Here is a 21,773-nt window from a genome sequence, read left to right as displayed (position 1 = left end):
ACCGTTGAAACGCAGGTACTAAGCGGCTTTAGGGCAGCTAATTTAGAGGGCTGGCCTTGATAATAATAAGCCTTCCTCTCCAGTGCTGGAAATAAGTGGACTGCTGAAACGCACAGCATTGCGCGCGGTGTCAACTTGTTTGACTGGTGTTTTAATAATAAAGCATTTAATTAAGGGATCATGAATCTAAATATCCGTGGGACCGTGACTCCACTGATTTGTTTGATTGTTTCTGTCTGGCTGGCAAGCTAATACCTATACTATTTATTTGCATAAATTGCAGAGCGCGCGTAATAAAGTTTGATTGTGGAGCGTCGGCGCGCAGCGGCGCTGTCCACTGTCCAGTGCTGAAACGGCAGAGGAGACAGCGGGCGCGCCAGTAGAGAGTTTTCTAAAACGATGAAACTTCATGATGATGATGATGTCTAACTTGGAAATCAATCCTGGCTACCAGTTGGAAACCATGCCTACGTGAGAATCCCTCTCCTCAAGTCCGCTGCTTTCGCGGCTCCGAGCGGAGGGTATCGGAGAGAGAGGGAGAGGGAGAGGGAGAGTATACTGGATCCGTCCCGGGGAGCGAGAGCGGCTGGCCGCAGAAATGCCAGCCAACCTCATCACCACCACCACCATCTCAAACAACACCGAGCAACCCTCCGTCGTGGACCATGGACATAACTTCCCAGCTCTGATATTTGGAGTACTGCTGATTATCATCATCATTTGTGGAAATTTGCTCGTGTGCCTTAGCGTGTACACGGAGAAGGCGCTGAAAACCACAACCAACTACTTCATTGTCAGTTTGGCCGTGGCTGACTTGATGCTGGCAGTTATGGTGTTGCCACTGTTTGTGTATTCTGAGGTGAGTAAAAGTGCATGTTTGGCTGAAATAACAGCGGGTAAGACTAACGAACTGGAAAAAAATAACATAATTGTGATGGTATACTGTATGATATAGGTTAATGATGAATAGCATATAACCGTTATAATGAACATATTATGGTTTTGATGTAATATTTGGTTATCAGTTATCATTAATGTTTGTTTGGCATAAGGTCACTTTATGTGTAGTCTACTACCAGCAGAGCAGACAATGTATTGCATTGCAGTGTAACTTAAGGCAATAAGGGCATATGACAGCAGGTGAAGGCAACGAGGGAGCTGTGGATGAAATGGAAACCACACACATGGTCCTTTGGGTTCTGTCTGTATTATTTATGTGCTTTGCTTCAGAAAAATGGCGCAACACGGTGTGCAAGCACGATCTTGTCCTCACGAGACTTTGCGACATCGGAGCAAAATCAGGAGAGTAATACTTCATTTCCATTTCATTTCGATCCATTATTTATTAAACCTTTATTTAAACTCGAGGGACACCGAGGTTTCCCTCATTTACAGTGGCGTAAGTATAGTAAAATAGATAGAATAACGCGCGAAGATAAAAACAAATATAAAAACAAGTAATCAGCATGATAAAAACATGAAACAAGAAACAGGAAAAGCAGACTAAAAGCAATTACAAAATGACATACAATGCTCATTAATTAAAGCTATAAATTGTCCAAAGGTTGGAAGAGTATCAAACTTTAAAGTGGATCGAAGGGCGTTCCAATAGTATGGAGCACTAAAAGAGAAAACGGCTTTCCCTCAAGTGAACAACATCGGGGAACCTTTAAGCATTTTAAGCAAGTAATTTGAGCGAGTTTGATATATAATTCAGAATTCCAATCCAACACATAATGTAAGGGGGTTGCTTACCCAAGAGCTTTGAAAATAAACAAATATCAATGTTGATTACAACAAGTTTATTACACATGCACAAGAAAGACGAAAGACGAAAGTCTTTCTCTGGTCTGCATCCCCTTAACAATTGTGTGTATTGAGCCGTACTGTATTGTACCCATTCTGCAATCTGTTAATACAATTTTCAATCAATCAATCAAACTCTGCAAGAGAGGGCCAACCAAACTCCAACATTTTGGGAAATTAGCTTATTTAACATCTTCCCTGGAGTTAGACAAGAAGATACCTTTTTCGTCTCTCTGCATGCATTGGGCTTAGGAAACGCCTGGACCGTTTGCCTAGCTTAGCTTCACCACTGGAAGTGGGGCAGCCATTTAGCCTAGTTCACTACAGTCAGGAAATATACAACTCCCAAACGTTCCTGTAAACATGTTGTGACCTGTGTATTTACCACATCTCCCAGTCACACAAGTCACACGAGTCTCCAAGTCACACAAATCCCAGTCACACAAGTCTCCCAGTCACACAAGTCTCCCAGACGCACAAGTCTCCCAGGCACATGAGTCTCCCAGTCACACAAGTCTCCCAGATGCACAAGTCTCCCAGGCACATGAGTCTCCCAGTCACACAAGTCTCCAAGTCACACAAGTCACACGAGTCTCCCAGTCACACAAGTCTCCCAGACACACAAGTCTCCCAGTCACACAAGTCTCCCAGTCACAAAAATCTCCCAGTCACACAAGTCTCCAAGTAACTTGGAGACTTGTGTCACACAAGTCTCCAAGTCACATGAGTCTCCCAGTCACACAAGTCTCCAAGTCACTTGTGTTGGAGTTTTCCTTTAACATACAGAAAACAACGCGGTGAGTGTTATGTACGTTGAAGTTCCCCCTCATTCCAATGCTGTCGAGATTACAGGCTAAAACAGGCAAACATAAATAAATAAATAAATAAATAAATAAATAAATAAATAAATAAATAAATAAATAAATAAATAAATAAATAAATAAATAAATAAATAAATAAATAAATAAATAAATAAATAAATAAATAAATAAATAAATAAATAAATAAATATGAAGGAAAGAAATCTGTTTAAATAATTAGACATTGAATGAATAAGAAAAATAACACAGATTAAGAAAAAGAAAGGGCAATAAAATAAAGATAGATCAAAGTTAAAAAGAGTTACAAACCGAAGCAAATAATCATGTTTTTAAAGAATGATTAAAGAACACGAGTATTGTTTTTTAGCTGAGTTGAAGATCATTCCAAGAAGCTGGGGCATTGAAACAAAAGGTTGACTTTCCAAGTTCAGTCTGTACTCAGTATAATTAAAAGGACTGCATGATAACCCCCTCCCCCCTCCTTTTTGACTAACAAAAGGCTAACAACATGCTGCTAAAATCTTCTGTAGCACGACTTCAACTCAATCTGACCGGACCTCTCAGGAGGTCTGGCCTAGATGAGTCCCACCTCATAGAAACTGGCTCATTACCGGAGCTATGAAAAGCACCTGCTAGCTCTTTCTGGTATAGCCACCAGAACATAAACAACAGTCAGAAAGTGGGCAGACCCATCCTGTCCCCTCCCCTCAATGGCCAGCCAATGGCTACTAGAGAGAGACAGAGAGAGACAATAGCTATAACCCAGGAACAGTGCATTCCATTCCCAGACCCCCACAGACTGTTCCCCATGAGGCCAGAGTCAGGACAAAATTCTACCCCGGGGTCATATGCAGGGCATTTAGCACCACTTTAAAAACAATTTAAAAGGTGAAATCTGTCATTTGAATGCAACAAATGTACATTACAAGGCCAATTTATAGGATGGGAGATGAGATTTCTTCCTTTCTCAAAATGAATGTGTGAGCTCTTGATACAAGGAAGGACTGTGTAAGCCCGACTGCAAGTGCAACTGAGATTTAATGCATTTTGATACTATACAACCCTTTTACATTTGTAATGTTTGGAAACGTTGTCTTGGAATGTGGGTATTTTGAGTTACGCTGAATTATGACTGTTAGAAAAGTATTATTTTCCATCAAGTCAAACTCTAATCAAGAATCTATGTGCATACAGACTAAATGTATAGGCTACTGTCAAATAGATCACAGAGTGGGTCTTTAATGGGCCATTTTGTAGACTGTATGCTCAGTGATCAATCTACTGCAATTAAATTTGTCAATGGAACATTTCACCTACTGCATTTTGTCCAAGCCACAAGTTGATTTTCCAAGACATATTATTTCTATGGTATTTTCTTCATTGTTCAAAGATGGAAAACGTTGATGAAAAACAATTTGAGGCATCAATACTATATCAAGGAAAGAATGACTTGGGACCCATGTGTCAAACATACTGGTATTGTTAATCTAAGGACAAACTTATAACTAGTCAACAACATCTGATGTTTTTAAATGATTATTGTTGGTTCATAAATGCTCTTTGCTACATACAAATGCCGCTTGCTAAGCTGAGTAAACACACACACACACACACACACACACACACATTTCTTAGCTGTCAATCATGTTCGATGATGACGCTTGCTCCAGGCATGGGGTTCAGCACCGCTGCCGCTGGTGCCACTTCTCGTGGGTGTGTACACACACACACACACACACACACACACACACACACACACACACACACACACACACACACACACACACATCTCTTAGCTGTCAATCATGTTCGATGATGACGCTTGCTCCAGGCATGGGGTTCAGCACCGCTGCCGCTGGTGCCACTTCTCGTGGGTGTGTACACACACACACACACACACACACACACACACACACACACACACACACACACACACACACACACACACACACACACACACACACACACACACACACACGCACGCACGCACACACGCACGCACGCACGCACGCACGCACGCACGCACGCACACACACACATTCATAATTAGGTTATAATTAGAAAATAGAAACAAAACAACTCTGCAAAATGCTAATTAAGAATGATGGGGGGGGGGGGGGGGGGATACCTGTGTTGTAAATGAGGTCTTTACTAGCCATTATACTGTGGGTCCATGCTTTTAGCCACAAGCAAGCACATGTACAAACACATGTACAAGCACATGTAGCCAGGGGGCGACAGTGGCTCGGGAGGTAGAGCAGTCGGCTGGCAATCCGGAGGCTCCCGGTTCGATTCCCGCTCCTCCCGGGCAGCGTGTCGATGTGTCTTTGAGCAAGACACTTAACCCCTAATTGCTCCCGATGAACCCCTAATTGCTCCCGATGAGCAGGTTGGCGCCTTGCATGGTTGCCTCCACCGTCGGTGTGTGAATGGGTAAAATGTGATTATACAATGGCATGCAAATTTCTTGATTCTGATTGGCTGAAACACTTCTTTCAGACATTGCTATTTCTCATAACACACTCCACGTGATCCCAGAACCCGCCCACAACCGAATAACTTTTTTTCCGAATCACTCCGCCGTTCGTGTTTTTATGAATGAAACCAAGATGGCGGACAATAATCTTTATGAATGGATGTATTGATATCGTCATAACGACTCATTCAAAAACGATAAAGTCACGTGGAATGTGTTAGTTGCTTACACAATGTTTGATTATGTAATTGGTTGGTCATGACTCATTGTGAAACAAAATATAAATCGCGGGAAGTGTGTTGTTAGATGGCATTCGTTGTAGAACCTCCCTCTCCTTCAAAAGGACACTGTCATTTCACTGTTAATAAAATGTTCAATCAATCAATCAAATAACAACTGCTAACTTCACTGTTAGATGGCATGCTTTGTAGCAACCTATGTATAGATGTAGCACTGTCTATCTGTATGTCATATATGTTATGATGCATTGAAAATGGGGGACCCTGATGTAAACAAGACGAAAGTCTTTCTCTGGTCTGCATCCAGCAGCGATTTCACTGGATGTCCCGGACACAATGGAAGTATGGATATATTCGTAACGAATAATTAAAAAAAGATACCGTTAACCCTTTTTCTCCCCAATTCCGTCCATTCCTCTCCTGGTCTCCTGGGCCCTATTCCCCGTACCTGGTTCAACTAAGTCGATCAAAAGTCCCATTATCCAGATTCAATTAACCCGATGTTTGAATCCGGGATTTTCCTGTTCCTCGAACGCTGATTCAGTGTCGTTCATTCGAACCAGACTTGAGACTCAGGATAATTGTGCGCGGCCGCCTCAGCTGAAAAGACAGCAGGTGTCAATCGCAGAAATCCTGATTTTCTAACGGCATTGATTGATTGATTTAAAACTTTATTAACAGATTGCAGAATGGGTACAATTCAGTACGGCTCAATAGCCTCGCCGACAAGTTAAATGCATAATCTATAGGCTAATTTTAAATCCCTCATTACCCCAATCAATCAGATTATATTTCTTTAAACGTGCCTGCTGGCAGTAGGCTTATGGAATGAATAATCAAATGAGATCTTGCTAGGGAAAATAATTAGTTCAACTCTTTCAAAATAAGGATAAAAACAAGCCCAAATAGTATATCTAATTGATACGAATTATATTATGAGGATATCTGTACTGTATGTGCTTAGGTATTATGTACTATATAAATACATGGTTTCCAAAGAGAGGCTTGGAGGGAGGCTTGCAGTTACACTATTAATCAGGTTTTAATCTGTTTCGGACCTAATCCATACATGCATTGAATTGATTACCCTTTGGTTTATACCAGTGACACCTCATGTTCATCATCAGATAACAGTGCTTGAAAAGATAAATGCATTTTCTCAAATTCATTCATCAAAAACATCAAAGGCTCATTCAATTTATCAAGTCACGTCACGTCATCAAATCCATCAAACAGCGCATCTCCTCATATATTTTAATCCCAGTTACAATATCACAATAACGTGTGACACTGTCACAGTGACAGTGATACAATTAAATACTCCACAGATTCAGATTCCTCATAATTCATATCCACAATCCGTGCATAGACGCTTCATATGCTTGAATGAAACGCATCCGGGTGCTCCGTTAAGCAAATACACAGCGAAGAATATTAAACTAATCAGAGCCAAACACCCGATAGGTTTCATTCATTAAAAATATCCCAGCGGGATTCACATTTGCAATGATCCGTTTAGTCCGTTATTAAAATAACTGTGTGTGTCGCGAGCACCGTATCTGTATAAATATGACGTGCATTATATAGGACAAAGTAAATTCATAGGCTGAATATGATTTATTATCAGCATTTTAGGTAGACCTATTATTTTACATTTCAAACGAAGCACAAAAACATAATTCAGAATGGCATAATGGGATCTAGACTGAAAATTATTTCAGGAAGCGAGCTGGGATTTCTTTGTGAGGGTGTGGCCATGCAGGTTATCCAGCTAACTGAACTTAACCCTGCTCTGGAGCAGGTTCAAACTTTCTGATCTGTTACCATGGCGATTTAGACAATCCGACATCGGGGAACGGAAATGTCTAGCTTAAGTCAAGCTATGCTGAAAATTATCCGGCTAACTCAGTTAGCCAGGTACGGGGAATAGGGCCCTGGCGCTGCCCTTCACTCGCTTGAATGAGTAAATTGTCATTAAACTCCTCTGTTAAACTCCTAACTCAGTGGGCCTAAGAACATCATGCCATTGTGTGCACCAGACCCACAATTTTCCAATCAGCCGAGAGAGAGAGGAGAGAGAGAGAGAGAGAGAGAGAGAGAGAGAGAGAGAGAGAGAGAGAGAGAGAGAGAGAGAGAGAGAGAGAGAGAGAGAGAGAGAGAGAGAGAGAGAGAGAGAGAGAGAGAGAGAGAGAGTTTAATGAGAGAGATAATTAAGGAAATTAAGATCCTGCACAGCCAATGTTCTGGAGCACTCCACCATGGCAGGACCTTGTTCAGTTCAGTTCAGTTCAGACTTTATTGTCCCTCAAGGGGAAATTTGCTTTGCAGCAGTGGTAGAGACAACAACAACAACAACAACCAACATCATCAACAACAACAACAACAACAACAACAACAACAACAACAACAAATAACACAACACAAGAAACATCACATCTTACAGAATCCAACCAGGAAAAAGAAAAGGAAAATGAGAGTGCATTACTGTTATTTTAAAGGAAGTTAAGTGCATTTAGTGCCCTGGGGATGTATGAACATTTAAATTGGTTGCTCTTTAGCCTGGGGAGCCTATATCTCCTGCCAGAGGGGAGGGAGACAAACTCCTCCAAGAGAGGATGGTCAGAGCTGTCTAAGATCGTCTGAGCCTTCCGCAGAATTTGTCTGTTATAAATGTCTGTCAAAGAAAGCTGCTGGGTCCCCAATTATCTTGCTGGCCATCTTGACTATGTTGGCCAGACTGTTTTTGTTCTGTATTGACAGGTTGCCATACCAGGAGACAATACAAAAAGTTAAAATGGACTCAACAAAAGATTTGTAAAACAAAACCATAAGTGTTTTGTCCACATTAAAAGTGTTTAGTTTGTGCAGGAAGTAGAGTCGCTGCAGACCTTTTTTGCAGATTGCAGATCTATTCTGATTGTGGTTTAACTTGTTGTCAACTACTGTTCCTAGGTACTTGTAGTGATCAACTTTCTCAACAGGTGAGCCCTTAATTATGGTTGGGATGGTTGGGTGGGTGAATCTTGTGTAGATGATGAAATGTAAATGTAAATGTAGATGAATCGAGGAGGTGAGTGCAGGAGTCAGAGGGGAAGGAAGCCTAGTGGAAGCCTGGAGACTCTGAAGGAGAGACTGATGTGTTGCTGACCTGAGCTGTGGGGTTGTTGCCTCTCTCTCTCTCTCTCTCTCTCTCTCTCTCTCTCTCTCTCTCTCTCTCTCTCTCTCTCTCTCTCTCTCTCTCTCTCTCTCTCTCTCTCTCTCTCTCTATTTCGCCATCGACTAAAGGCGCACTTCTTCAACCATTATCTGACCATTATCTGATTTTTTTTTTTTAAATCTAACCCTAACTAACCTTACTGTCGTGCACTTGTCTTAATATACTAACCTACACCTGTAGCACTCAACACTTTGATGAACATTGTTACTCAGCTGATAAGAGTTGTGCCCTTCCTGATGACTTGTCGTACAGAACTTGTATGTCTCTCTCTCTCTTTCTCTCTCTCTCTCTCTCTCTCTCCTCTCTCTCTCTCTCTCTCTCTCTCTCTCTCTCTCTCTCTCTCTCTCTCTCTCTCTCTCTCTCCCTCTCTCTCTCTCTCTCTCTCTCTCTCTCCGTCTCTCTCTCCGTCTCTCTCTCTCTCTCTCCCTCCAGTTTCAGGACGGCGTGTGGTCACTGAACATGACCCTGTGCGACAGCTTGATGACCATGGACGTCATGCTGTGCACGGCCTCCATCTTCAACCTCTGTGCCATCAGCATCGACAGGTCTGTGTTTCCAGCCCTCTGCCGCCGCCGCCGCCGGCCGTCACCGCGAACGTCAAGCCCGAGCGACGGCACGGCGCGCGCTTTTACAGGCGGGAATAGATCCATCGATCGGTGGTGTCACCAAATCAGAGTTAATGGTGTCCACCATGGATGCATCGAGCACCTTTTATAGCACTTACCCCAGTGGTGGAAATACACAGTTCCTTTACCTAAGTAAAAGTAGAAATACCCAGATAAATGAGTACTCTGGTAAAAAGTCCTCCATTCAAATTCTACCTAAGTAAAAGTAGAGAAGTATTTGCTAATGAATGTACTTAAGTATCTAAAAGTAAAGGTATGCGTTCTACATGACGTTTGTGTATTCCAGTGCTTGGGAGCGTTCAATCCTCTAATCATTGACCTCTAAAGGTCGTGTTAAAGTGGTATTACTCACTTACTTACTTATCCCCATTACGCCGGCTGGCGCATACCACAGCAACAAAGTTTCTCCACTTGCATCTGTCTGTGGCCATCTTCTCTATGGTCCCCCAGCTCTGGTGGTGTTGCTGGAGCTCCTTCTCTATAGTCCTACTACGCCATGTCGTTTAGGCCTCCCTCCCTTTCTTTCTTTTGCCTTCTGGGGTCCAGTGTAATGCGACTCTTGGGCTCGCGTTGGTGTCCATTCTGAGGACATGGCCAATCCAGGTCCACCTTCGTTTAGTAATTATACAGTGCATGTCATCTGTATAATTGAGACTGTAATGTTGAGGAGGTTATTGTTGGAGATGATCTTGGGCCAGAATATACGCAGGCTTTTGCGCAGGCATGAGGTGTGGAAGGTGGATAATTTATGGATGCCGCTTTCTGTGGTTTTCCAGAATTCTGCACCGTATAGTAGTGTTGAGAGTACGCAGCTTTGGTAGATCCGGAGTTTTGTTTTGGTGCTGTATTGGCTTGACTTCCAGATTTGTTTAAGTCTTATGAAGGTTGTGTATATGCTTTGTTAATCCGGTTTTGGATGTCCTTATGATGGTGAATGATGCTTCCAAGGTATGTGAAATGATCTGAATTTTCCTCTATTGTTATGTGTTGGTTTATTGGTGTTGATGGGCATGACTTTGGTTTTATTGTTGTTTACAATCAGTCCAACTTGATGGCCATAGTGTGTTGGAGTCTGTCTGTCTTTTCCTGGAGATGTGTGTGTGTGTGTGTGTATGTGACAGAAGGGTTAAAGTGGTATGTGGTCCAGTTATGCTGCTCTAATTATGTCCTCTTGAAGTTGACAGGCTTCAAATGTGAAAGTATATAATCTTCATATATCTGTAAAAGATGTAAAAGTATAAGTAAAAGTATAAAGTTCCCTAAATGAAAATACTCACATAAAGTACAAGTAACTCAAAATTGTACTTAAGTAAAAGAAATACTTAGTGACTTTCCACCACTGGCAATACCTTGGGTATGGTTTCAGAAGGTATATTTGTTAGGATACTATTCAGAAACCCAGGTCCAGATCCAGGTCCGGCTCCTCCCGGCAGCGCGTCAAAGTGTCCTTGAGCAAGACACTTAACCCCTAACTGCTCCTGATGAGCAGGTTGGCACCTTGCTTGGCTGCCTCCGCCATCAGAGTGTGAATGGGTGAATGTGAGACACAAGTCGTAAAGCACTTTGGATAAATACTGTAAATGCAGTCTGTTTAACCCCAGAAACCTGAAAAGGTAATTATGGTGAATTATGGTGAAAATTCTCTCTGGTCCACTAAAAGCGAATGCTGCTGTATTTCTCACTGACAGTATGACAGTATGCTGTATCAGTATGACAGTATCTGACAGTATGACTTTGAGGAGGGCTTTATTTGAGAAAATTCAAATTGTAAACCCAGATTTGTTTTGGCAGTCTGAGAGTTGTATGTTGAGTTGTTTTTTTGTGGAGGACATCTTCGGTTTTGCAGGATTTTTGGAGAAGGCATGGCACCTGAGACAAAACACACTGTATCCTATATAATTGTATTTGAATTCACCTTGTTTTTCTGTTTATTTACATTGAGTACAGCTTGTGTTATATTACGTTTTATTGTATTTTCTTGTATTTTTTTATGGCCATCTTGGTCTATGTCATTTGTTAAGTAATTGGTAAAGTATATTATTATATACTTATTGTTATGTGTCTTGTAAGCCCATATGGGCTGGGCATACATCTGTATGTAAGACACGAAAATAAAAAATATCAAATCAAATCAAATCAAAATCAAGATCAGGTGAAGGCCATAAGAAGAAAAGTGACCCCATTCAATTAATTTGTTCTTTCCTTTTTAATCTTCCAATTTTATCGTTGTGCTAATTTCCTCCTGGTCGTTGCACTACCCTATTGTCCGTCTGGGGAGGGTGTAAACTACCACATGCCTCCTCCGATACATGTGGAGTCGCCAGCCGCTTCTTTTCACCCGACAGCGAGGAATTTCACTGGGAGAGCGCAACGTGCACAGAGGTTCACGCAATCTCCCCGAGACCCCCTCCCTGCTGAACAGGCGCCCCGGCCATTCAGTAGGAGTCACTGTTGCAATGACCGGGACACATACCCCACTGGCTTCCCACCCGCTAACACTGACAATTGTGTCCATAGGGACGACCAAGCCGGAGGTACGGCCACCGGGAATTCAACCAGAGTGTTTGTGGTGGTAGGAGAGGGATAGACCTCTACACTACCCAGCCATCCAGTGCTTAGACCTCTACACTACCCAGCCATCCAGTGCTTAGACCTCTACACTACCCAGCCATCCAGTGCTTAGACCTCTACACTACCCAGCCAAAACCAGTTCTTAGACCTCTACACTACCCAGCCATCCAGTGCTTAGACCTCTACACTACCCAGCCATCCAGTGCTTAGACCTCTACACTACCCAGCCATCCAGTGCTTCTCTACACTACCCAGCCATCCAGTGCTTATACCTCTACACTACCCAGCCAAACCAGTTCTTAGACCTCTACACTACCCAGCCATCCAGTGCTTCTCTACACTACCCAGCCATCCAGTGCTTATACCTCTACACTACCCAGCCAAACCAGTTCTTAGACCTCTACACTACACAGCCAAACCAGTTCTTAGACCTCTACACTACCCAGACATCCAGTTCTTAGACCTCTACACTACCCAGACATCCAGTGCTTAGACCTCTACACTACCCAGCCAAACCAGTTCTTAGACCTCTACACTACCCAGACATCCAGTGCTTAGACCTCTACACCTCCCAGACATCCAGTTCTTAGACCTCTACACCTCCCAGACATCCAGTTCTTAGACCTCTACACTACCCAGACATCCAGTTCTTAGACCTCTACACTACCCAGACATCCAGTGCTTAGACCTCTACACTACCCAGACGCCCCAGTGCTTAGACCTCTACACTACCCAGACGCCCCAGTGCTTAGACCTCTACACTACCCAGCCAAACCAGTTCTTAGACCTCTACAGTACCCAGCCATCCAGTGCTTAGACCTCTACACTACCCAGACGCCCCAGTGCTTAGACCTCTACACTACCCAGCAAAACCAGTTCTTAGACCTCTACACTACCCAGCCATCCAGTGCTTAGACCTCTACACTACCCAGCCAAACCAGTTCTTAGACCTCTACACTACCCAGACATCCAGTTCTTAGACCTCTACACTACCCAGACATCCAGTTCTTAGACCTCTACACTACCCAGCCATCCAGTGCTTAGACCTCTACACTACCCAGCCAAACCAGTTCTTAGACCTCTACACTACCCAGACATCCAGTTCTTAGACCTCTACACTACCCAGACATCCAGTTCTTAGACCTCTACACTACCCAGACGCCCCAGTGCTTAGACCTCTACACTACCCAGCCATCCAGTGCTTAGACCTCTACACTACCCAGACGCCCCAGTGCTTAGACCTCTACACTACCCAGCCAAACCAGTTCTTAGACCTCTACACTACCCAGCTCGCTCCTAGTGCTTAGACCTCTACACTACCCAGCCAGTGCTTAGACCTCTACAGTACCCAGCCAATCCAGTGCTTAGACCTCTACACTACCCAGCCAAACCAGTTCTTAGACCTCTACAGTACCCAGCCCGCTCCTAGTGCTTAGACCTCTACACTACCCAGCCAGTGCTTAGACCTCTACAGTACCCAGCCAATCCAGTGCTTAGACCTCTACAGTACCCAGCCAATCCAGTGCTTAGACCTCTACAGTACCCAGCCCGCTCCTAGTGCTTAGACCTCTACACTACCCAGCCCGCTCCTAGTGCTTAGACCTCTACACTACCCAGCCCACTCCTAGTGCTTAGACCTCTACACTACCCAGCCCGCTCCTAGTGCTTAGACCTCTACACTACCCAGCCCGCTCCTAGTGCTTAGACCTCTACACTACCCAGCCCGCTCCTAGTGCTTAGACCTCTACACTACCCAGCCCGCTCCTAGTGCTTAGACCTCTACACTACCCAGCCCGCTCCTAGTGCTTAGACCTCTACACTACCCAGCCCGCTCCTAGTGCTTAGACCTCTACACTACCCAGCACGCTCCTAGTGCTTAGACCTCTACACTACCCAGCCCGCTCCTAGTGCTTAGACCTCTACACTACCCAGCACGCTCCTAGTGCTTAGACCTCTACACTACCCAGCACGCTCCTAGTGCTTAGACCTCTACACTACCCAGCCCGCTCCTAGTGCTTAGACCATGGGCTCGGTTTGGCCTCTCAGGGGAAGAGACCTCTTTGCTTCTGGTACCAGACCAGTTGGCTATGATTGGGAAACATTATGCTGATGCTCTAGGTCAGGGTTATTCAATTATAATTAAAAGAGGTCCAGTTAGAGGAAATGTCCTCAAGCAAAGGTCCGGAACATCATAATGTTTATCATACGTTATGATTCAGTGCCATATATATTGAAATAGAAAGTACAATTCAATAATATTTTGACAATATCTATTATATTGAACTGGAGGGATTATAACATAATAATAAATAAATAACAAGTAGGCGGCTGGGTGGCGCAGCGGACATTGCGCTCGTCACCAACGCAAGAGACACCTGGTTCGAATCCGGCTGTCGGCGTTGCCTCCGGCTTGGGCCGGCCGACATACTAACTCAATTGGCAGAGTTAGCGGGTGGAAGTCGATGGGTGGTAATCTGGACGTTTTGAACAGCGACTCCTACAGGTCGGTTGGGGGACGCCTGCACAGCAGAGGCAGGAAATGGCAGGGGTAGTGTGAGCCTCCCACACGTTAACACTTTAAGGACCAGAGCCACGAGTTAACTCGTGGCAAGTTGTTATTGTTTTATTCCATATTAATAAACGGATCAAGATCCCGGCGACATGCAATACCGGCCAGATCCTCTTAGGGGCGCCATCGCTCCACTGCAGTATCATTGAGGCCGAATGGGGAAAAAAACAATTTTACTGTCTGGGGCGTTTCATATGAGCCTGGATCCCAGCCGAACATCCTCCATCTTTGATCACGTTACGGAACGCAGATTTCAGCCTGGAATAATGGGATTTATGATCAGCCAATGGACATATCGATCTACCAGATGCCGATTGGACATTGTTGTAACACGCAAGCGATCGATCAGTGAATATGCTACTTGAACGCACACTGTATTGCTAATCAATAATACTGATCGGCGTCCCCCGCCACCCCCCATTTCATCCATAGATGCTCTGTAATAGTCCGGATGCTAAGCAGTTTGTTTTATTTCATTCGTATATATATACAACAGAAATGGCGTTTGATATAACGTGACTAGCCTTTAGCCTCATATCTAGCTTCCCAGAAAAAAGACGAGACGAAAACTGCGATAAAGCTTATATTCACGACGCTATAAAATGACAACCAACCGATGGATTTTTATTTTCTTTAAGCCATTATGAAGGCACGGTTTATGCACTCAAGTGACAATGAGAATGGACAGATAGCAATACTATAAAGTATATATATAGCTGTTAGAAAGTACATCGTTTTTATTTTTTTTATTACACTTGCAAACCGTGGTCGCCAATGTGTTAAGGTTTCCCACATACTTCCTTCCGCAAGCGGCATCCGCACGTGCGCATTGGTGCGCGTGACGTAATTTGTGTAATTCTCGTCAGCGCGCTCGTCCGCATGGACCTCGCATCCGGCTCTGATTGGGGCCATTACACAAATTACGTCACGCGCACCAATGCGCACGTGCGGATGCGGCTTGCGAATGAAGTATGTGGGAGCCTTTACACCTCGCCACTGAGAGTCCGCGCTGGCAGGTGAAAATATGTGACAGGCTGCCTCCTCGTGTATCGGAGGAGACACGTGATGCAAGGCTTCTATCCTCCCTACAGCCGGCCAGTGGGGGCATATGCGAGCAACGTTCAAGACAGGGAGGGGAGAATTGGCACAGCGGGTAATTGGATGGGAGAAAAATAGAAAAAAAGGAGAAAAAGTGGATAATAATAGTAATAAAAAAAAAAGTACTCTAATAATAAATACATGTTCTTTTCTCATTTCAAGTAAAATGAGGGCTGCATTTAAAAATTAAAAACATAACAGAGAGCTTTTGAAAAGTGTACATCTTAAAATAAAGTGCTTCATTTCTGAAAATGTTAATAAAATGTGTAGCTTGAGTTCCTTTTTTCTCTTTTTTTTTGTAACTGGGCAGTGAATGAATGTGTTAGGATTCTGGTGATCCATCATATTGGGCTCTTGGATCAATATTTCCTGTGCCCTGAGTTCAGATTTTAGTGGTATGTTTGTTTATTACAGGGTAGCGCAGCGGACTAAGCATCTGTCTACCACCGCAGAGACAGTGGGATCGAATCCAGCTGTCAGCGGTACCTCTGGCTTGGTCGGCCGTCCATACTGCACAATGGGCAGTGTCAGCGGGTGGGAAAGCCGGCAGGGTGGGTCCTGGTCGTGGTAAACAGCGACTCCTACAGTTCCGGTCGAGGCGCCTGCACCAGCGAGGGAAGGATCTGGAGAGGTAGTGTGATCCTTCCACACGTTACACTCCCCCAGTGAGAGTCCGCGCTGCCAGGTGAAAAGAAGCGGTGGGCTGGCTACACATGTGTCGGAGGAAGCATGTGATAGTCCTCCGCCCTCCCAGACCAACTGTGGGGGGTAAGTGCGCAACGACCAGGAAGGGATTGGGAATTGGCATAACGACTAACATTGGGATGGAGAAAAACGAGAGAAAAAAATAATAATAAAATAAAAGTTGTATGCCTTGTCTCGTAGCAGCGCTTCACGTTGCCCCCTTTTAATAATCGCATAATATAAGAACATACTGGCTTTGAACTGCTATGCGAGGAATGGACATGTAAGAGTCTGTCCATTCTTGATTAAAAGCTCCTTTTCTGCCGTCTAATTTTCTCTTTTTTAGAGCGCGCCACATGACTTACTTTTACTTTTCTCTGACTCACTCACTTTCTCCAACTGTTGGCTCTCGTCTCTCCCCTGTGTGTGTTTGTGTGTGTGTGTGTGTGTGTGTGTGTGTGTGTGTGTGTGTGTGTGTGTGTGTGTGTGTGTGTGTGTGTGTGTGTGTGTGTGTGTGTGTGTGTGTGGTGTGTGTGTGTGTGTGTGTGTGTGTGTGTGTGTGTGCCCCACTCACTGATTCGCGCTGCTTATCGGAATGCACAGATTTGATTGGCTGAGTAACATCATGTGAGATCATTCACAAATGCTGCGATTGGTCTGTTGAGTTTCCTGTGCTGTAACGACTAGAAAAGCTGCGCCGGTTAAAATAGAAACGCTTCGTCAAATGTAATAATCTCGATCATTTATGGGTTATAGGTGCGGGTCCCGGGTGGGACGGCATCTGGGTCCAGACCCGGACCGGGATCAGGCCTATTGGTGACCTCTGCTCTAGAGAGGATGATCTTTTCATAGTGTCATGGAGAGGATTTGAACCTGGGACCATAGGATCCACAGGCAGCTGCACTAATCAGCAGAGCTAAAGGGCCAGACCCGTTAGCATGTGCAGGTTGACTGACTCCGCAGTAGTTTACAGCCCCCCCCCCCCCCCCCCCCCCCCCCCCCAAGAAGTGCGTCCTCACACGCACCTCCTAGGGTTAAGGCACTAAGATCCCACCCCTGTTACAGGTTGGTAGGTGTGTTGGACCCAGGTGCAGTGCAGAACGACGAGAGGCAGGTGTCGATTCTCAAACAAAGGGCGACTTATTTATTGTTGAACATGTAATGTAAGGCGCACACGCCGACAACGGCGCACAAACAAAAGGGGAGTCTCCAAAAGAGGGAAAGCAAAGGGGAGAAATCAAGTCTCCAAAAAACACAGGAACAACAGGCGATATAACACATTTAGCATAACACAATAATAATAATAATAATAGTAACACATTTAGCATAACAGATTGACACGGCAATCAAAGTGACACGATACAATGAACAATAGCGAACGTACTTATCCTCCTGTGGCAAGGAGCGATAAGACTTACTGACATAGGTGTACTCACGGATAGTCTGGCGATCGACTCGCGGTGTCAGTAGTAACACTGAAGAGCATATAAAGCCACCCTAACTAGACACACCGGGTGCCAATGAATGCAATCAGGGCAGAGAGACAGGTCAAATACCACCAGGTAACGCTGGGGCTTTGCTGGAGGGTACCTGGATACAAATTCACAAGGGCAGTGAGATCCCAACCGAATGATTTGAACCTGGTACCATAGGGATCCGATTCCACAGGTCGGCCACACTGACCAGCTGAGCCAAAGGGTCCGATCCAGTTATAGCGAGTGCCGGTTGACCTCGCGACTGACTCGTCAGTAGTTTACACCAGTTTCCCTCTGAAAGCGAGCAGAGTGGAACAATAGGAACAAGTTAAATACCAGAGGAAAGACATCCGTCGTGATAAGCTGCCAGCTCTTCTGTGAGGTCATTAGGGCTGATTTGATTATCCTTCTCTTCGCTTGACGTTGAGGGATGACACGGTGACCTGAAGTCATAAAGGGGCCCGGCGAGGAATTTGTTGCCTCTGACATTTTGGTCTGACAAATTGTTCTAAATCGGGTAAATGGATCTAACTGACACTATGCTTAGGGTACAAAGGTTTTCTGAAGATCCAAAACTGCATATCCTAGGCTTGATATGAACTCGATATCAGTACATTTCGCTGTATGCACAATCGGCATCGTGTACTTTATGCTTCAGAAATGTGTCAGTCAGAGTTTTCAAACCTCTTCAGCCGGAATCCTTTAGCTATACGGATACATATCGATAACAATACTGCGTCACATATCAGGCTGATGCCAGGCTAACATAGAATTTCCCCCGACACTAAAAATCAGATACCAAGAGCCACATATACAAATCAAAGTGATTTTCAGCATTTCGTGGCACATAGACACATTAGTTATCTCTCTAATGGAGAAACATTTATTATATTTACGATACTCAGAATCAATATTGGCGGTGGAAAAGTGTTAAGTCCCATAAATTCTTTCCATGTAATCCTACCTAAAAACTCAATAAGGGTGCATCCCAAAGCCCCAAACATAACTTTTCTTTCCATTCACTGACCCCCCCCCCCCTTGTGACTCAGAAGCGTATGAGTATGCCACCGTATTGCCTGCTGTCCGAGGTAGAGTCAAGGGCTTCAAACATCTCCTGACATTTCGTTCACTGAAAGATCTTCTCAGGAAGTCATTACATAATAACCCTGTCAAATGCCGCACTTCTCAGCGGGCAAGGCTTTTAGAGTGATATATACTCTATATTATATGTATATAAAAAATATAAACCTTCAGATTGATATAGATTAAAAAAAATGTATCTTTCATACTCCTGTCTCCTGTCAGAGGACGTCTTTTGGCATAAGGTCATCGCTAAGTGACTGCGTCTATGACAAAGCGCACACACTCTCTCTCACTTTCTCCTCCCTCTCTCCCCTTTCGCTCCTTGGCTCCTCTGAAAGCTACTTACTGGTAGGAGATGGGTAGCAGTGAGGGAGGGGATGGGAGGGGGAATGGGGGAGAGGGGGGGGGATGACCAGCAGCTTAACGAGAGAATAACGAGATAAGACCCTGTGGCGGCGGCAGCAGCGCCTCTCACAAACCGCCTCCTCTGCTCTGTGACCTCCCCAGGTTCATCGCCGTGACGATCCCCCTCAACTACAACCGCAAGCACGTGGACCAGCGGCAGGTGTTCCTGCTGTCGGCACCTGGATCCTGGCGCTGGCCGTGGCCTCGCCCGTCCTCTTCGGCATCAACAACGTGCCCGACCGGGACACCGGCGAGTGCAAGCTGGAGAACGACGACTACGTGCTGTACTCCTCCGTGTGCTCCTTCTTCATCCCCTGCCCCATCATGCTCCTCCTCTACTGCGGCATGTTCCGCGGCCTCCGGCGCTGGAGGAGTCGCGCAAGGCCAAGCTCAGGAGTAGCATCCAGGCCTGCCGCAAGCTCCAGGAGGCCGCCTGCTCGCTGCCCCCGCTGGCCCCGCTGCAGGCCTCCTCCCTGCCCCGCCGCCGCCGCTGCTGCCGGCGCCCGTCATCGAGCGCGAGCTCACGGACAATAGCCCGGAGGAGGAGGAGCCGGAGGACCCCTACCCGTCGCCGGACGGCCCCTACGACACCACGTCCTACAAGGGTAGTACGGTGCCGGTGTTGGCCTACAGGGAGATCAAGTCACCACGGAGGTGCCCAAGAGGAAGAGGGCCAAGATCAACGGAGGGAGAGGAAAGCGATGAAGGTGCTTCCCGTCGTCGTGGGTGAGTTGGTTTTTTTCTTTCTCCTTGATGAGAGTTTGATTTGCACCTTTTGATATTGACGCGATTAGAGAGTTCCGACAATGCTCCGCTGCGGCTCATTATGAAGCCACAGTGAGGATACTAGTGTCTCCTCTCGGATTACAAACGACAGGCGGCAATCGGGGCCAAGCGAGAAAGAGTTGTGCGGCCAACTGTGTGTTCTTGATAATAAGCTCTCCGCTCAAGCGGATCTGTTTTGAAGGGAGCGACACTCCGAGCAACGGGATCAGCATCAAGTTTCCCCTTTGAAATCCTTCCACGATTCTGCATAATGCGAGAGCGTCTCACTAACAGGAAAAGAATTGGACTGAATGTAAAAACCTAATCTGCTTTAGGTCAGACAAGCCGTCTGCTTGCTGAGGAACGACGATAACCCCATCTGTTCCATATAATTTGCTCAATCCCAAGCAACAGAGGCTGGGCAACAAAAATAACAATAACTCAAAATAATGTGGGCAAGCAGACAAATTCAGTCGCGGTTTGATGTATGGCCCTGTACATGCCATGTTATATTGAGTGTGGACCTCCAAGAAAACGGAATGTCTTATTACAAACGGGGCTCTTTATTGTATTTTCCTTCTGATATCTCTCACTCCACACACACACACACACACATAAAACCACTTACCATTTTGGAGCCATTGTTGGTCCTAATAAGTCCTAATGCAGCCATTGTTGGTCCTAATACGTCCTAATGCGGGCCATTGTTGGTCCTAATAAGTCCTAATGCGGCCATTGTTGGTCCTAATACACCCTAATGGGGCCATTGTTGGTCCTAATAAGTCCTAATACGGCCATTGTTGGTCCTAATACGTCCTAATGCAGCCATTGTTGGTCCTAATAAGTCCTAATACGGCCATTGTTGGTCCTAATACGTCCTAATGCAGCCATTGTTGGTCCTAATGAGTCCTAATAGGCCATTGTTGGGTCCTAATACGTCCTAATATAGCCATTGTTGGTCCTAATAAGTCCTAATGTGGCCATTGTTGGTCCTAATACGTCCTAATGTGTTTCAAGTTTCAAGTTCAAGTTCTTTATTAGTTGACATGCAAAGATACAGAATACCTTCACATGGAATGCTTTTTTCTGTTATGCTCCTATGAGGATCATAGGACGCTTGGATCATACACATACAGCTCATTACAGTAATATTCCACAATTATTACATTTTAGATAGTAATAATGGTACAGAGCCTTGAGACAAACATATGCATATTCACCACCGCAAACAGACTGGCAGCCGTCATAGGCAGCGCCATTTACGGAAGGAGGGGGGAGTGGGTTGGGGTTGTTACAGGGCTGTAGGGGGGGGGGGGGGGGGGGAGTGGGAGGGGGGGGGGGGAGGTGGGGGGGAGTGCACAAGCCAAGTCCTGGGTGGGGGAGGTCTCCCTCACACGAGGCAGCCGACAGTGCAGCGCCCAATGCAGAGGAAGGGGGGGGGGGGGGGGGGGGGGACTAGGGATTGGGGTTGTGGGACGCCGCTCGCCACTCTTATCTCCCAGAGAGCCCTTCGACTCCAGAGCTCTCGGTGGCCATTGTTGGTCCTAATACGTCCTAATGTAGCCATTGTTGGTCCTAATAAGTCCTAATGCGGCCATTGTTGGTCCTAATAAGTCCTAATGGGGCCATTGTTGGTCCTATTACACCCTAATGGGGCCATTGTTGGTCCTAATACGTCCTAATGCGGCCATTGTTGGTCCTAATAAGTCCTAATGCGGCCATTGTTGGTCCTAATAAGTCCTAATGGGGCCATTGTTGGTCCTAATACGTCCTAATACGGCCATTGTTGGTCCTAATAAGTCCTAATGCGGCCATTGTTGGTCCTAATAAGTGGACATGCAACCCTTTGGCCCAGATCGACTAATCATCCAGCCCCATAATCCTAAATCCAATTATTAGGTCAAGTCTTGGGGATATTTGCCCTGCCTCACAAACCAC

At 45.3% G+C, this 21,773-nt stretch overlaps 1 protein-coding gene across 1 annotated transcript in view; it reads left to right on the top strand.

Moving 5' to 3' along the window:
- Positions 1-676: 676 nt before the first annotated feature.
- The window catches only part of LOC311244846 (D(4) dopamine receptor-like), a gene marked incomplete at its 3' end in the record, with an annotated part of 44,961 nt that continues 23,864 nt past the window's right edge, over positions 677-21,773 (top strand). The window contains 8 exon segments of the mRNA XM_084334528.1: positions 677-859; positions 8,992-9,104; positions 19,173-19,240; positions 19,243-19,436; positions 19,442-19,547; positions 19,550-19,711; positions 19,714-19,755; positions 19,758-19,796. Of these exon segments, the coding sequence (XP_084190654.1) occupies positions 818-859; positions 8,992-9,104; positions 19,173-19,240; positions 19,243-19,436; positions 19,442-19,547; positions 19,550-19,711; positions 19,714-19,755; positions 19,758-19,796 (766 nt within the window). The 5' untranslated portion in view covers positions 677-817.

Source organism: Notolepis coatsorum (genome assembly GCF_963971535.1).
Source record: "Notolepis coatsorum genome assembly, chromosome: 18".
Taxonomy (NCBI): domain Eukaryota; kingdom Metazoa; phylum Chordata; class Actinopteri; order Aulopiformes; family Paralepididae; genus Notolepis; species Notolepis coatsorum.
The sequence above is the reverse complement of the archived record's forward strand: the minus strand, read 5'-3'. Positions and strand labels throughout refer to the sequence as shown.